Raw genomic sequence first — 18,324 nt, 5'->3', positions numbered from 1 at the left:
TGATAACCTGAGACGATTAACATGGCAAACACCTGACTCTTCAGATGTAGCTAAGCAGTAACCATTTCTGAACTCTTACAACCATTATAATCTATTAATGCCATACCTGCAACATTTATTTTTAAATCTTCAAATACCTGATACAAATTAAGATTTACAGATAAATTTCTTTTCTCATTTGTGTCTGTTAACATCGCTGGCAATATTGTCGCCAGGTTAGACTTATCACTATAACCACCAGGCTACTGGTGTTGTGGTTGTTTTTCAACTTGCATTTTAGGGTAAATATACTTAACTTTCTTCATTTATTTTTACTCGGTTACATGCACACACCATCCTACATACATATTGTGAAAAAAAGTAAAAGAAATAATTGTCATAAGGAGAAACGTGTAAAGGGTGGAGGCGGGATATGGAAGGGAGCGTTGCTAGGGAATCGGCGGATGTGGCGTCTGCGTTGCTATGGTGAGCCAAGGACTACTGCGTATGCAAATAGCGACTGTGTTAAACTTTCATTTGGCTTTTACTTACTGGCTTGGCAATACAGTATTTTTTGTTGTACAGAGTAACTTATTTATTGGTATTTTCTTTTTATTTATTCCTCACATTTACTGGTACTGTATATATTATTCTAAGAAAACTGTGGTTACAGGAGGAAACTACACACTAAAGTTTCTTCCTAAATACTCCCTGCTGAAATGCTTATATGCCATAAAATACGGTAAGTAAAAGTAAAAAAAAGTATATATGAAATTAATTACTTGAGTAAAAGAGTAAAAAGTACACTCGCCTAAAATTATCTCAAGCCCATTTACATCATTTATCATGATGATTTACCAGCTACAAAAATTATCAGTGAATAGCCATCATGGATGATTTGTCTTGGTAATCTGAAACACATTTCTAAAAAAAAATTATGGCTCTGTACGGTGTTCACAACTACATTTAGGGTTTAACCCATACTTCGCTGCAAGATATAAACATAAAAATAAAAAACAAAAACAAATTCTTGCTGAGCACTGGCATTCCAATATAAGGACCTTTTGGTGTGGCATAAGTCTATCATCATGGGAATGGGTGCCAGCTGTCAGCCTCTCCCTGCATAGTACTCTGTGCACTGTTGCCACATCATGCGCCTTCTTTGCATTGTATATACTCTCAGTTACGCTGTATGTTCCATTTTTAACCCACAACACATAACGGTCCATTATTCTTGTACATCACTAAGTCTACGTGTAGCCAGTGATGTAAAGTATGGGGCGTGTGTGAAATGCAATACAGTATATTTATTTTCTACATGTTTTGATGATGTCAGAATACATGAAAAAAATGATGGCTTCGACACCACAATCAGCGCTGTGTCCCTCTCCTCTTTTCTGACACCTTCACCTTGAGTTAGTAATATCCTGTAAAAGATTGGTTAGAAATTTGTACCCAGTCCTAATCCTAACTAATAACAAACATTATCACCACCCAAAGTACTTCTTGTACCCGTAGATTAGTTGTATTTGCAGGTAGTCATCGTAAAGTTATACTTCCCCGGGAAACGGCTCATATCTCAAAACTAAAGTTATTGTTCTTTGAAACATAATTAGTCCCTTGTCTTTCAATGGATCATAAAAGAAACTATATGTACAGAAAGAGGAAAAGAGGCAGAATTTTTATGGTCCGTGTACATTTTTTATTTTTTAAATGAGAGGAAAATAGGATTTTTGTTATTTAATAAAATATATGTTTGTTTCTAATGCTGAATTTTATTTATTTTTTCCTTAAGAACAATATAGATATAAAAATTGAACAGGGAAGGTGGTATAGCTGTGGGTTTGGTTAATACAGAGGCAAATTCATCTAAAAATAAAAGTGCTATTTTGTTATATATACCTGTAACCACTTTTTTTAGAATATATTTTGACGGTTTTTATTTTTTAACGAGAAAACTGTTTGACCGATTTCAATGAAAGTTACAGAGTTTCCATTTTAGGTTACCCCTTATAAGATATAAAAAAATAGGAAAATTTAATAAATCAAAATGTCCTACTCTAAGTAAAAAGCATCTCCTCCCCTTAAAGTGTGGGAATGGATAACCTGATGGCATTGTTATTGCACTACTAAAATCACTGAGCATATTCCATGCATGCAGCCGTAGACAAGGGCGTCATAAACAGAAGCCCATTAGGACCATCACCTCCACTAGAAAACTCCTGACACCGTACCAATACACCGAAGTTCCCGAATATGGTTTGATCTCCCCTCCTTGCTGCTCTCCAACGTCACTTCATTAGCTAATAAATTTGACGAACTGGCAACCACAGTCCGGTCACTTGGTGTCAGCATTGTTGCCATATACGAATTGTGGCAAATTGTTCCTGAAACGTGCCACATTAAGGGATATCAGCTCTTTCAATACCTTCTTTCACATGGACGTGGAGGGGCATTGCCCTTTTCTGTCAAGATGAACTACGCCCGTCATGCCTGGATGTTTTAGTCCCAGCTGATGTGGAGGCATTATGGGTACGTGTTATGCCACGTGCCCACCCTCGCCACACTGCTTCTATCATATACTGTGTGGCATACCATCCACCTCACTCACCCACCAGAGATACTCATATCAATCACCTCATTACCACCTTAGAGTTAGGTACCCTTGTGGTAAGCTAGTACTACAGTATGTGGGGATTATAACGAAATTGACACCACCGATATCCAGGACCAGCTGCTACTATCAAGAGCTGTGAACTTCCCCACACATGGTCAAAATACCCTTGACCTTATCTTAACTGACTTTGTGGACCAATACCAACTATCTCAACCAAATACTCCTATCGGATGTAGCACACACTTATCAGTGTTCTGGTCTCCAGCTCCCACTACCAGCCAAGTACAGAGACCCTACATCAAGACCTACAGGCCAATTACTGACTCTGCAGTGTGTCTCTTCAGGCAGTTGATAGTTCACCATCCCTGGACTGAAGTACTTAGTGTGGATGACGTGGACACCAAATGGATAAATTACACCAACACCACCACGGAAGCTCACCACCACTTCCTCGAGAAGTCCGTCAGATCACACCCAGCTGACTTGCCCTGGATCACACCTCGGATCAAAAAAAATTTTGCAACAGAGAGACAGAGCCTTTTATCTCAATGACCCCAACCACAACCCAACCAAGTTGCAACACCTGAAGCAGACCAGCTTCAGTCAATGGTATGGTAAGCTTAAAGACCTCTGTGGACTAAACAGTAAGATACACCCCTCCCCTTCCTTAACCATCTCACTAATGGTGACGCAACTGAGGAATCAGACAACCATTTTGCAATTATATACCAGACACTCCTCTGGCTTGACACAACCAGTCTCCCTGCTTACCTACCAGCCCCCTTTCCCACTGACTTAATGGAAGAATTTGAAGTAGCAAAATGTCAGGACAAATTGAAGCTAAAATGCTCCACCACCCCCATTGAATTATCAATGAAACTTTACAAGGAGTTCTTCCCGGAACTAGCTAAACCCCTCTGCTCCATCAACAATGCTTCCCTCAGCCAAGCAAGATGCCCAGCTGACTGGAAGACCTCATATGTGTCACCAGTGCCCAAGTCAACCAGTCCACAATCCTTAAATGATCTACGACCCATTGCAATCACCCCAATACCCAACTTATTCTGCGAAAGTTTTTGCGTTTGATTCGGCTTATGCTGATATTGCAGTTGCCATAGACTTTCAGCAATTTGCCAATATGAAAACTTTCTCCGCCGCTCGCTTTCTTGTCAGCTTTCTCAACTATATATACACCCACCTCTCGTTTTACGCAGGGGTTACATTCTTGAAAACCACCGCTTAATTAAAAAATGCGTAAATTATACATAATTTTCCCCCAAAGAATACATGTAAATGGTACAGGTTAGGGGAACCATCATACCATGCAGGGTACGAACAGTGCTCTCACTTAAACTAAACATGCGGCCAACCTCCAACACACGCTCTCCTCTCTGAAGGCGGGTGATTGCATTTAATTTCGCGTCCATTGCAATTGTTTTTCGTGCCATTTTAGTTTTAGGCGCTCCAGAGGAGGCAGTTGGACGTTTTCCAGACATGCTCAATTGGGAAAACAGCGTTTAACACTAAAAAGGTACGTGATAAACACACAATGCAAATGAGAGCACAGAGAAAAAGTAGTGCTGGTGTGAACTGAGAAAGCGATACGCGGGAAGCTTGATGGACGTCGTCACAGTTGTTGTACAGAATACTTCATTATCTTCATCATTATTAGTAATAATCTTTATTATTGCATTATTATAATAATTATTATTATTAATAATAATATTAAAATCTTTGATGTTGATATGACTGCAACTTTATAGTAAGAACTTACAAGCACCTCACCAGGCATCACACGCGACTCCACTGCCAGGTGACCAGGCGAATACGCGCGGCAAATTTAAACTGTCTTGAGCTCTTTATTTAAAAAATAGGTGTGCATAAATTAGCTTTTGGTATTAATCGAACAATCGCGTTATTCCAACAACGCTTAAATCAAACGTGCGTAAAACGCGAGTTACCTTTACCGCCATCTGGTAAAACGAAAAATTTCACCAAAGAATTTGACCTAATTGACCACATTTTAATCATCAATAAAGCTGGCTTACAGACTTCCTTAGTGACAGACGCCAAGTCGTACGCTTTCGAGGAGCTGTCACCACTTTTCAGTCACTCACCAGTGGCGTCCCCCAAGGCACCAAGACTGGGAACGCTTGGGGATGCTGTGAGACGCTCCACGAGTGAGAGTGTAGCGTGCCTAGCTGAGAGTGTCGTAACGCATCAAAAAATGTGGCATACAAAGTAGTCCGTGACGACGTTATACTGAATCGGCGGGACATTATCCGAATCCTGGGTATCTTAAGAATAGCGACGTTATAACGAAACAACGTTGTCGGGGGCAACGTTAAACGAGGACTTACTGTACCTGTTTTCTTGGGTTTATTGTAGAGGCAGGCAGCTTTATATACAGATATAATCTGAGAGAAGAAATTATGAATTCTCTCCAGGGAAGTGTTGTGAATAATACTTTGAGATAACACTTGAGTTACGTGTCTCTTCCTTGTTCAAGTGGTAAGGATCTACTGCCCCTCTCTCTGTCTGAGAGCAAAGCGTGAAAATGAGTCCACTGTTTTCATTAATTAGCTGACCTGCGCTCGACCTCTGAGATTGTTACAAACTCAGCCGTCTGTTGTCGTCAACAACAGGTTGACTCATTGTTGAATAAGTTGGTGTTATTCATTTGGGTGAATATTTATATAAAGCAAAGGTGTTGTTTCAGACCTTCTCCCACCTCCCTCCATTACCTTGGGCCCCAACACACTCCAGGTTGCGGACTCCACAAAGCTCCTCGGCATCACTATAGATAACAAACTAAGTTGAAAAACACACATCAGTACAGTTGTCAAATCATCCAGTTTTTGTCTCCGCCTTCTCTGCCGACTCAAGTCCCTTGGAGTTCCTGCTCCCGAGCTTCTCGGTGTTTACTCAACATTCATACTTCCCAAGTTCACCTATGCCTCCCCTGCCTGGTCTTCCTCCCTAAATGCCACACAATGGAAACTCCTAGAAAAAGTGCAAAAGAGAGCATGTAAGATTATTCTCTCCCCCTCTTACTACACATATCAAGAAGCGCTCAACACACCCTCTCGGCTCTCTCTGATCATCACCATGACCTTATCTGCAAATTTGCTGAAAAGCTTCTGCACCTCCACGACACCTGCTCCTACTTCCACCCGAGATCCCGAGTCCGCGAATTGCTGTTCGACACCACAACCGCATCCAGCCCATACGAGCACGTACTGATCACTATAAGAACAGCCCATTCCTAACCATTGTAAAAATTATCAACGACTCATAATCAACCAGTGTATTCATTCCCAGTCATTCTTACCTTTTTGCACTGTTACTTTGTTGAAATGCCCTGTAGTATGACCTTCTCCCCACCTAGTTATTATATATCATATTTGTATTATTTATGTTACTTGTATATTATTTGTCAATCAAGTGACCCATTCCCCAATTATGCAATCATATATTTTCAGCCTTCAGGCTGCCATGCTCTTTAAAAAAAACATTAATTTTTACGTATATTATTATTACATACTGTACAATATACATCTCGGAGTCAGCTAGAAATTATAAACTGTATGATTTAATTGCATCTGTTTACATTGCTGGTGGCATGTTACTAAGTTAGACTCATCACTGTAGCCACATCCCCCTAGCGCTATCCCTACCAGGCCAAGCTGTGAGTTATGTTGTTATTTTTCAACTTGTACTTTTGGTTAGTGGTTTGTATTTTTTTACTTTTTATTCTGTTACATGCAGACAACCTTTCATACAGAACCTAGCACCCAAAAGTGTAAATTGTTTACACTGATTTACTTGTGTATATTATAGACTTAGCTATCACAAAAGGTGCAGAAAATTAAGTTTGTTCACCAAATGTTTTCATTGTATGTCTATATCATGCTTTTTATGAATAATCATCCTATTAAATGTTAAAACATAACTAATTCTTTTGCCAAATAGGGATCACATTTTGTTTTTATTGTTATAACTTAATGGGAATTAGTTCATATATGGTCAAAATTGTTCCCTCTCATTTAAAATGTACATTGTACTGTAATGTCATAAGACAACCACAGCACTGCTGTATGCAGTACTTTAATTTGTACTGGGTATGAATACCACTATAAAATATTACTAGAGAAACTTTTCATTACAGTACTGTGGAGACGTTCTAGAAGCATTTAAAAGTTTCAAACTGGACAATGTCCAAGGTAGTGGAAGTGGAGGAGCTCATCTCTCTCGAACATTATCTGAGCCAGCACATACAGAAGGAAGTTCCAGTCTGCAACCCCAGGTATATTCATATACAGTATATATATGCATGTGTTGTACCATTAAAAAAAACCTTTCATTACAGGAGAGTACAGTACTTGTATAAAAGAACATGAATCCTATTTCATGATTATAGTTGGGTAGATACTGTAGCTCTTGAAGCAAACTCAATAGCCAATATGTTATTTTGTGTTGAGTGCATTGTAATATTTAATACTGATGCACGTGTTTTTTGTTTGTTTATTTTTTCATCATAGAAATGAGGATTCCTGATTAACCCTATGGTCACTGGTCTGATCCTTTTCATGATGTGACCCTCCTCCTCATTCTTTTTCAGCCATACTTTCACAGTTTTTCTTACATTACTCATGGGCAGTTGATGAGGATGACACAAGTAGACTTGAACGAGGTAAAAGAAGAGTGGTGAGGTGTATGTGTAATGGTGACTGTAAGACAGGAGGCGCTGTTCAAAGCTAAAAGGGTGGCTGGGTATTAGCAAAGTCCTGCATAGAGGCAAGCTGAGATGGTTTGGGCATGTGGAGGGAATGAATGAGACCAATTGGGTCAAGAGGTGCACGAGTCTAAATGTGGAAGGGAGGAGAGCCAGGGTTTGGTAAAAAATGACAAAGGGAGAGGTTGTAAGAAATGACATAAGACTTAGGAACCTGACAATAGAGACTGCAAGAGACCATGCAGCATGGAGAGCTATCATGAGGTAACTGCAACTAAACCACCCAAATGTGGAAAATGACTGTAAAACAATGATGATGATGACATTGTCAACAGTTGCTAAATTCAAATAATGACTAAAACAATGAATGTAAACAGCCTGCTGATATAGTCTAACACCTTCAAAGTATCTATTCATTATATTTACCCATCATTAGGCTGTGTATCTGTACCACTCTGAGCAAGAACTTCTTGGATGTAGTGTTGCAGTGATCATCTCTGAATCCCAGAAATCTCTCATACACAGATTGATCATGGAAATATATACGGGCTATGGGCATCTGCTCCTGCTTACTCAGATCTTTACTTTCATCTACTATTAAAGCAAAGCTCTCTAATGTTTCAACTTCGCTCCTCATCTGCTCTCTAAAAATGTTAGCCATAACATTGATGAGTGATTGTGGGTAGCAGTTTTGGGCCTTGCTTCACCTTTTTAACCTTATCATGTTCACCAATTAAAATAATCAGTTCCAGGAAGTTCTCATGATTTATACTGGTTTTACTTTCAACATATCCTCTTTTTGGTCAAGCAGTAAAGAGAAGAAACGTTGTTACAGTTTTAAGATAGCAGCAATTATATTGTTCCGGTGTTTTATGTGTTTCAGTTAATTGTGATAAAACTGACTGGCTCCTCTTTTTATGCATTTGTTTATAGCAAAGCCACTGAACCACTGCATCCTTATATGTGTTATTGTAGTCATAAAGATATAATCTGACACCTTTAAATATAGCTTTCTTCCAGCTACAGAAGCCACCACTTACAAATGGTGTCTTACCATTTGTGTTTCTTTTTGCTGGCCATCACTAGACATACTGTACTGACTCAAAAACCAAAGTGAGGGAGGGAAGATAATTGACTTACAGTAAGGCAACACTTAGTTGGTTGCCAATTGCCTTCACTTACCAAGCTATTTGAACTTCATAAATCACTCGGGATTAATCTAACTACAGTGAACCCTCGAAGATCTGGACTAAAAGGGGGGACCACCTGTCCAAAAAAGCTGATTGTCTGAATCTTCCGGTGAATATACTAAATGTATAAAAATGATAGATAATGATATAAAAAACACCAAAATACAGTACATATTATCCTGACCACTGGGGTTAGTTATACAGACTTTTTCCTGTGAAAAACCATAATTTTAAGCAACATATTACTGTACTCACTTTGTACTCAGAGGTACTACACTAAAGGACTAAAATTTCTATCTCTCGTGCAAACTATGTGATGTTTATACTCATACTAATCTCTATCTTGCAGAAATTCCAGCAATGCAAGTTATATTCTGCTAGGTCTAGTCTGCTACATTTTGTAAGATAAAACTTTAAGCCTAAAACTACCTTCATCCTGGCTGGGAGGTGGGGGGGGGGGAGGGGCTGAGGTGAGATGTTGACTTCCGGACGGAGGTTACCAAGTGCGTACTTATCAGTCATATAGAGGGAGTTTAAGTTTTTCGCTTATAAAATGTCACTGAATTGACTTGGCAGAATATAATTTACATTGCTGGAATTCTTGTAAGATAGTGATTAATTTGAGTACATGGGGCCCCCCAAATTCGTGGGGGTTAGGTTCTCAAAATTACTGCGAATCACCAAATCTGCGAATAAAATTTGCTGACGGGGGGTACATTTTAACTTGTGTTCAAAGAAATGTATATTCCCTTTGTGTTTGCCCTTAGGACAATTATTTCTTTCACAGTACTTTATTAATAGAGCACGGATTTGGGGTAGACTCACAAAACATATAAATAAATAAAAATTTGAACGATTTTCCGGAAAATTCCGGAGATGAGTGATATTTTTCCGGCTTTGAGAGATGGTGTACTGGGCAATTTCTGGAACTTCCGTGAACATTTTTCCGTTACCCGGAAAATTCCGGTGATGAGGGATTTTTTTCCAGCTTGAGAGAGTCGTCTTGTTACCCGGAAATCTCTCATTCTCGGAAGTGCTCTGCGCCATTTGTTCCGGCTAACGGAGATATCACTGTACAGTACAGTAAAACCTCGATTAACCGACCTTCGATTAACCGGCTTTCGGATTAACCGACTTTCGGATTAATCGTCAGTCCCAAACCCCTAAAAAAAAAAAATTACGGGGATTAGCCCACCCGGGCACAGGTCACTGACCCACATTGGGGCCTAGGCGGCGATAATGTAATATTAATACTGATAATAATAATAATAATAATAATAATAATAATAATAATAATAATAAAAATAAAGAACCATAAAGAAATGCAAAAATGAAAAAAAAATCAAGAGTGAGAAACAATTTAACTGTATATTTATGTTGTGTTGTCAACAGTAAGAGAAATAATTGAGACCCTGCAATTGTGTGTAAATGAGGCAGAAAGTCAGATCAGCAACCTGGGACTTTGTCACAATTTTTGTGATGACATGTTCTTTGACTTTTCCATTTTTTATTCACGGTTTCTGTGTTGGTTCATATTTATTTACTAAAGTGGTTAATGTTTTAAAGCAAATTCTATTGAAATATTAATGGCAAATGAACAAAAATGAATAGAGGGACTTAAATGAGGTAGGTTAGGGAAAGGTACTTTGTCTTATTTCCGTAGACTTTATGTACCATTAACCGACCTTTTGGATTATCCGTCGGCCCCTTACCCCCATATGTGGTCGGTTAATCGAGGTTTTACTGTATATGGGGGGGGTGGAGATAACACTGCTTATCCGAACTGTTTAAAGAAAATCAGTTGTTGCTATGTTATTACGGCACTTCAACAACTAAGGTCTTTAAGTGTATAACAAGGTTATTAAAAGTATTTTTGTACATCAACAATAAAAAAAATATGAAATGCATTAGTCTGGTTGTCAACAACTGTTTTCACCAAGATGATTGTTATTTACTGTAAAGTGTTTTATGTAATTAACCACAGAATTTCTCTTATGAATAAAGCAAAACTGTATACTGTACAGTACTATAAAGATAAAAATAAGAATAAATAAGGGTAGGAGTTATATGATGGCTCAATTTGCCTACTGGTACACTTAGACAGCTGATTAATGAATAAACCAGATGCATAATACTTGTATACTACAATATTACTTATTAAGTGGTGATAAATACACTACATTAGTATTTATTAAGTGATGATAAATACAATACTGTACTTTAGTAATTTACAAAGTGTTGAAGACAGAAATTGTGGTAAGTAGCTAAGCCTATCATGGTGTTCAGTGTCAGATTCTTTTTTCTGGAAAGTTGATTCTTTTAGGATATTTTATCGACCTGTCACCAAATGATCCTAAATTATATGAAAGTTGTGGTGAAATTTCATAAAGACATGTTAAAGGGATCTTGGGGGAGAGAGCCACCCACCCACACTCCCCCCTCCACTCTCTCTGCTGCCCCCAGATAAACATTTGTCTTCCACATACAATATACTCCTGCACTTGTTTGTTCTTATTCTTATCTTTATAGTACTGCACTGTACAGTATACAGTACATTAAAAGTACTATACTGTGTGTTATAGTGACCCTGTTGTAAGCTGGTCTGCTGAAAGCTCTCACAAATGCATCTTGAGTGAATTCCTTTCGATACAGCTTATCCTATTATTTTCAAGTCATATTACAAATTACATATTGTATTTTTTCTTTATTGTTGAAGATGTTATATTAGTCATGATGAACCATAAACCATAAGGAGGCTAAGCATATGAGAATATAATACTGAATAAATAAATAAATAAACCTGATGAATGCGGCAACACCGGATCAGCCCCAGCCTGCTTGCATGCTCAGTGTCTTAGTTCTCGATAGGCCTATAGAAAAACTGATTAGACTACTGTACAGTATTCAGCAAGTAAGTAATGTTCTTTTCATAAGATTTTTTTAATCTTCCTCGTTTCTTAAAATATGCAATTTTTTTTTCTGGTGACCAGAGCACCTCAGAGTCCAAAAAAAGTTAATTTTAATATATTGAAGTCCAATTTATCGGGGTTCTACTTTTTTTTTTCTTCTCGGAGAAGCATGGACTAGTGCTAAGCACTCTGTGCTCGTTAGAGTGAAACCCAAGCATAAGGCCAGTTCAGTCGCATATACGCAGGGTCGTGTACTATGGATACTCGTACTCTGCGACTCTCTGTACAGTACAGTCGACCCTCGTTAATTCGGACCCCTTTAATCCGGATTTCGGATAATTCGGACAAAATCTGAACAAACTTTTTTTTTTTTTTTTTTTAAAGATTTGTAGGAATATTACCTACGCGGACCTTAAGCTAAAATGCTGGTCCACCCACTGCTGGGATAAAACACCAGCGTCTTTTTGGTCAAATGTAACATCACCACTAGTGTGGGGGTGAGATGCAACTTTTAGCTTCAGACATGAAAAATATTTACCATTTACTGCCAGTAAACAATGGAAACGTAAAATTTGTACCAATTAGTAATGAAAAGTTGTGCAGTTCCTTCAGCAAATGAAGCTCACCAACTTACAATAGGCTAAATTACCTTACAACGTGTTTTCAGTAGTCTATGTTGAAGTTCTTAGCACAGGCTAACTTATCATATCATATACGGTATCACAGTTCTCATTGATCTACAAAAAATACCGGTAATAAAAACCTTTTTGATATTTCACACTTAATATAATACCCGGTAATCTACTTCAACCTCCTATTGTTTACAACGACGCATGACGCACCACCAGCTGTTGAGTATCAGCTAGACGGTACACGTGTTTTTCGAATCGTTTTCAGTTAAAAAACTGTTACATCACATGTATATTTTACCTTAACTGTGCCTGAATGAATATATTCTCGGAAATAAATAGTAGTTTTGCTGAAACGTGATGTATTTTAATGTAAAATAGGATAAAATACATGACGAAAACAAAAGATTTTACCTAACCTTCCGATGTTCAAGAGAAGTTACTCGTTTTTTTAATAGTTTTTGGTTAAAATACTGTTATATTACAATGGTATTCTATTCATACTGTGCTTGATATAATGCATTCACGGAAATGTAATATTTTTGCTGAAATACGTACGTATTACAGTGGAAAGTGGGATAAAATCGTGACGAAAACAATGACTTTCGCTTTCTTTCGTTCAAAAGATGTTACCGTAATCGCTTTTCGATTGGTTTTCAGTTCAAAAACTGTTGTATTACAATAATATTCTATCCTAATTGACTTGAATAAATACTACGATACCATATTTCTGAATATTTTCATTAAAATCCATCCAAATCATTTCCCTTGTCATCGTCTGCAGCACCAAACAGCTTCTCCCAGTCCTCTCCTTGAACAGGGCTAGAGGGTACGCGTTTTTCGAATCGTTTTCAGTTAAAAAACTGTTACATCACACGTATATTTTACCTAAACTGCGCCTGAATGAATATATTCTCGGAAATAAATAGTAGTTTTGCTGAAATGTGATGTATTTTAATGTAAAATAGGATAAAATACATGACGAAAACAAAAGATTTTACCTAACCTTCCGATGTTCAAGAGAAGTTACTCGTTTTTTTAATAGTTTTCGGTTAAAATTCTGTTATATTACAATGATATTCTATTCATACTGTGCTTGATATAATACATTCACGGAAATGTAATATTTTTGCTGAAATTACGTACGTATTACAGTGGAAAGTTGGATAAAATCTTGACGAAAACAATGACTTTGAAATATAATGCAATATTAACCCCTAAATCGGTTAATTCGGACAATCGGCTAAAACAGACACCCTTCCCCCCCTATTAGTCCGAATTAACGAGGGTCGACTGTACTGTACTTTTAATATGGGGGATGTATATTCTTGAATTCTCTAGAGTAGGTGCTCACTTCCCCTTGGCGTTGCCACTGCTGCAACCCATAATCATTCCCAAATAGTGGAGACAAGTCTACCAAGCCTCATAAGAAAGTTTAGTAAATAACTTACCTTTTACTGTCTCAAGATAATGGAAGACCAATTGCAGTATTTTTACCCACTGAACAAATACACCAAGTCTTGCAAAATAACACATTATTATATTTATTTCAATGCTAAAAGGAGTTACCCAATATATACTGTATAATGTATATCCAACAGTGTTAGCAACTGTATACAGGCATCCCCCGCGTTACGGAAGCCCGGGTTACGGAATTTTGCTCTTACGGAATTTGTAAATTATGACCAATAATTTCGCGTTACGGCCTGTAAATCTGCCCTTACGGAAATTGGGGTAAATTTTAACAAACACAAGGCCTCACACATGCCATTCAGACTGACAGACTTGACAAGTTTTACCAATCATAAAGACAGTTGAAGCTTTAAACATCACTCACAATGGATCTTGAATATTCCAACTGTAATTAGACATACCTAAGTTGCCTTAACAATTGCAACCCCAGTTGCAATATCAAATTCTGTGTCACCACTAAAAAATAAAACAGTAGTCCCTGGTGCACTCTTAAGTGAGAGAAAATGGACTCCTATGACAGGGCACTCAAATAAACATACACATAGCTGTATAATGCAATATTATGCAATATTAACCCCTAAATTGGTGTTTTAAGAAGGTACTGTATATCATAAATTATTTAATGTACTGTATTGTATGTGTTTATAAATGTTTATTTTCATTAATAAAAGTGCTTGAATTACTTTTTTGGGGCCATACAAATTCCTTAGGAACACATCTCCAGTTTTATAATGGAAGTCAGTGGGAAAATAGGTTTCGCGATACAGTCAATTTTCCGGGAACGGAACCCTTCCGTAACGCAGGGGATGCCTGTATACAGTATAATGCAATGATACCTCCGTTTGCCGGAACATTTGGTACAGAGCACTTCCGGGAAGGAGAGATTTCCGGGTAACGCAATGACTCTCTTGAACCCAGAAAAAAATCCCTTATCCCTAGAATTTTCCGGGTAATGGAAAAATTTTCTCGGAAGTTCCAAAAATTGCCCATTATATCATCTCTCGGACCCGGAGAAAAACACCCCCATCCCCGGAATTATCCAGGTACCGAGAATTTTTTTCTCGGAATCATCCGGAAAATTCAGGCTTTGGGAACGATTTTCCACGAAAATTTCAATTCCGGCTATCAGAGAGCTCCGGGTTTGAGTGATTCCGGCTAACGGAGATATTGCTATGTTATGTATTTTTGTTACTTCCATTATTACTTTGCTGTATTTTACAAGTGTTATTTTTGTATTGCAGGTGGACCAGTATTTTGCCAAGTACTTAACAAACCAGAAGTTGCTCGACCTTCAGTTTTCAGATGCAAATTTCCGTCGCTATGTACTCTTGCAGATCTTAATTCTGGCCCAGTACCTGACCTCCAATATAAAGTTTAAACAGTAAGAAATACATTTGTAGTATTATTCCTGTATTAATGGTAGTTTTTAGAGTACAATACTATATAAACCGTACTGTGGAGATGTTAAGAAACAGTGACCTTGGATAAGTTGATGACTTATATACAGTAATTTAGATGAAGCAGTTTCACCTTTGAGAGTGAACTCATCAGCAGCATTTTATGGCCATTTTCCACACTTGCTTCAGTTGTCTATCATTACCTGATGGCAACTCTCCATTCTGTATGGTCTCTTGCAGCCTCTCTTGTCAGGTTCTTAACTCTAATATCATTTCTTACAACCTTTCCACATGTTTTCCTTATCCTACCCCTGGCTCTCCTCCCTTCCTTATTTAGAATCATGTTGACATAGTTCGTGTCCTCCATTCTCACCACACGCCTAAACCAGCTAGGCCTACATCTAAACAAAACTTTGCCAATACAGTGGTCCCTTGGTTAACGAACACAATTCGTTCCAGGTCGTTTGTCACCCAAAAATTTTGTTAACCGAAACCATTGTTTCAATGGGATTTTGGGTAATTGGTTCCAGCTCACCGAAAATTACATACAAACTAAAAATAAATGCAGTAAAGTACACTTACTTTGAGGTGTGCATGTTGAAGGCTCCTGGTTGATGATGATGATGATGATGATGATGGAAATTAGAAGTGGAGGTGGAGGAGAAGGGAGAAGAGAAGGCAGTGGGGTGGAAGAGAAATCACCCCATGCTTCATGCTGCCATTTCACCCATAAAATTTTAAGTTCACTTGGTGTAATTCAAAATTATTTTCTTTAAATCAACACTGCACTATATATTGTCAATATGTAAAATATATTTCAGAATGACCAATAATTGTACTGTAAAAACGTAAAAATAGTTTATGTTCAAGAGAGTCTCAAGCAAGATGCTTCCTCCACTGAGCAGAGACACAAACTGACGCCGTTCTGGGCGAGTCAAGTGGCTGTTTGGCACGCTAAAAACTAGTTCCCTGTACTTCAATTATGTTAAATAATTGTTAAAATGACTAAAAATTTTAATGTAAGACTTGGAAAATTATTGAACAGTACAACCTTCTTGATATTTACTCAAATGATAACGAATTTAAGCCCTAAAACGAATTTAAGCCCTAAAACCGATTAATGTATTAGCGGCCGAATACTACAGCTGGTGAGCAGGCGAAAGCAGGCGAAAACATGTTGACACGATTTCGTAAAAATTTCGTTAACCGAATTGAAGATTCTTATGGAAGGTAATTCGTTAACTGAAATTTCGTTAACCGAGGCATTTGTTAACCGAGGGATCACTGTACTCTCAATATCCACCCGCCCTCTTAGCTCTGAAGAGAGTTTACTGTCTTTCAGTGCCACATTGCACATACATCTTGCCATTCTCATTTCAACTGCTCGTATTTCACTGTCGTATAACATCACTCTTCTTGTGCCAGTTGCATATGTCTTTCCTCTCATGTGGAGGGAAGACCCTCTAGCATCAATAAAGGCAGCCACTCCCTAAACTTTCCCTAGCCATTTTTGCCTCTTTCAGTTACTGTGCTTGCTTCGGCACCCCCTCTAGCACGGATCATGTCACCAAGGTAACATGAGTCATTGACACAGTCCAGGGGACATATCCATAGTGATGAATTTCTCTGGCCTTGCTTAGACCACTCGGTTCCATGCACATACAAAAAACTTAGTCTGCCATCCAATCCATGGCACTGAATGTGTACCCACCTTTCACACTCACTGTACATTATTAAGTTACTGCAAACACCTTTCTTACAGGCAGCACATGGCCATTTTCCCCTTTCTACCATGAGTCCCTCACCCATACCACTAACCAATACTGTACTTTTGTTTTCACTACATTCACTCTCAAACCCTTTGATTCTATTCCTTCCATCCATTTCGTAGATTTTTCTTCAAAACTATTTGCTATCAGCATATAACAGCTCCAAGTCCTGAAATCCTGTGTTATTGCCTGTACCCTAATGCTAAGAGAAGGTAGGTAGTAGGCAGCTGTCAAACAGTACTACCGCCTGGGAAGATATTGGAAGCATAATGTGTTGTCTAATGGTAGACCCTGCTGCCTTATGGCATCAAAAAAATTTTTACCAAGTCCCAGGTTGCTGATCTAACTGACTTTTTTCCTCATTAACAAACAATTACTGGGTCAACAAATACAAGTATGTTCAGCTTTTTCTCCTTCCTTAGATATTTCTCTTGTAATTGCTTGGCCATATATATTGCTTCTGTTGTCCCCCTATCTGGTCTGAACCCAAACTGCATTTCATTTATATCTCTTCTCTCCTTTAATAATTTTGCAATCACTTTTTCCACCTATTTCATAGCCTGAACGAACAGCTTCAGGCGCCTGTAGTTCCTGCTTTCACACTTTTCCTCCAATTGTCTAGAATACAGTAGTACATTACATCATGATTGCATTAGTCAATTCAGCCACCAATGACATGCCTATGTTATCTCATGCCTTCAGTACAGTCTGTTCTCCTATAATGCAGTATTGTTGCATTCCTGAAGAACATTGTGTTAACGAAAAATTTCATTATACAGTAATTACAGTTGATTCAATGGAAATTAAAGAGTTAGGGGGCAATAGGTTGGAAAATGCCAACATGACGGACATTCTGCTTTACAATTTGTAATATTATTATTAGTCTTTATGTGTTATTTTACAATAACAGTGTTTTACTTCAATGATATCATTCATTAATAGAGTAAAAACATAAAAAGGGGGAAAAATGCTTGTTACAGTATGTTAGTCACGTTGCTAAGCGATAGAAAATGTAGGCTTCAAGGAGGGTGAAGAGGGAAGATTATGATATTTGTGGAGTGACTCAGCAGTTTTTAGTCGTAAAGACTTTTTTAATCAAAATATTTTTGACCACAAATAATGAAAATAAACTTATAAAAATGTTTTGGAGACAAGTTATATTGCTTAAAGCACAGTCTGCAGTAACACATGTTATATGTATGCAGACTGAACAAAGACTGAGGTGCGTGAGGTTGCCAAGTCATTGCCAAATCCCTCAAGATTCATTAACAATTTAAGTGTTGCAAGACCTAATTTATTAACATAAATTACAGTAAAAAAAAAATATTAAGGAAAACAGCAATTAGCCTAATACTGGTAGCTTACCTTTATATAACTGACCAGGTGTCTTACTCACGATGGGGGGGGGGGGACAACATTCTAGATTTAATCTTTACAACCGAGGAGCCTATGATAGACATCGGGATAAAACTCCAACCAGTGATCACTACATACTAAGATACTTTGATAGTCGAGAGAAAGTTGGGGAGGAATACTATGACTTCAACCATGGAGATTACCAGCTCATGAAGGACAAACTACAGAGATTTGACTGGGGGGAATTTGTTAAAGAGGAGTCAGACATAG

At 37.9% G+C, this 18,324-nt stretch overlaps 1 protein-coding gene across 2 annotated transcripts in view; it reads left to right on the top strand.

Moving 5' to 3' along the window:
* Positions 1-18,324, top strand: part of LOC121871526 (THO complex subunit 1-like) — a 78,567-nt gene that overhangs the window by 23,369 nt on the left and 36,874 nt on the right. For both annotated transcript variants that reach the window (XM_042373947.1, XM_042373948.1), the window contains 2 exons: positions 6,765-6,902; positions 14,774-14,913. In XM_042373947.1, the coding sequence (XP_042229881.1) occupies positions 6,765-6,902; positions 14,774-14,913 (278 nt within the window). The remainder of the gene's footprint in view (positions 1-6,764; positions 6,903-14,773; positions 14,914-18,324) is intronic.

This window comes from Homarus americanus, unplaced genomic scaffold (genome assembly GCF_018991925.1).
Source record: "Homarus americanus isolate GMGI-L3 unplaced genomic scaffold, GMGI_Hamer_2.0 scaffold45698, whole genome shotgun sequence".
Classification (NCBI taxonomy): Eukaryota; Metazoa; Arthropoda; class Malacostraca; order Decapoda; family Nephropidae; genus Homarus; species Homarus americanus.
The sequence above is the reverse complement of the archived record's forward strand: the minus strand, read 5'-3'. Positions and strand labels throughout refer to the sequence as shown.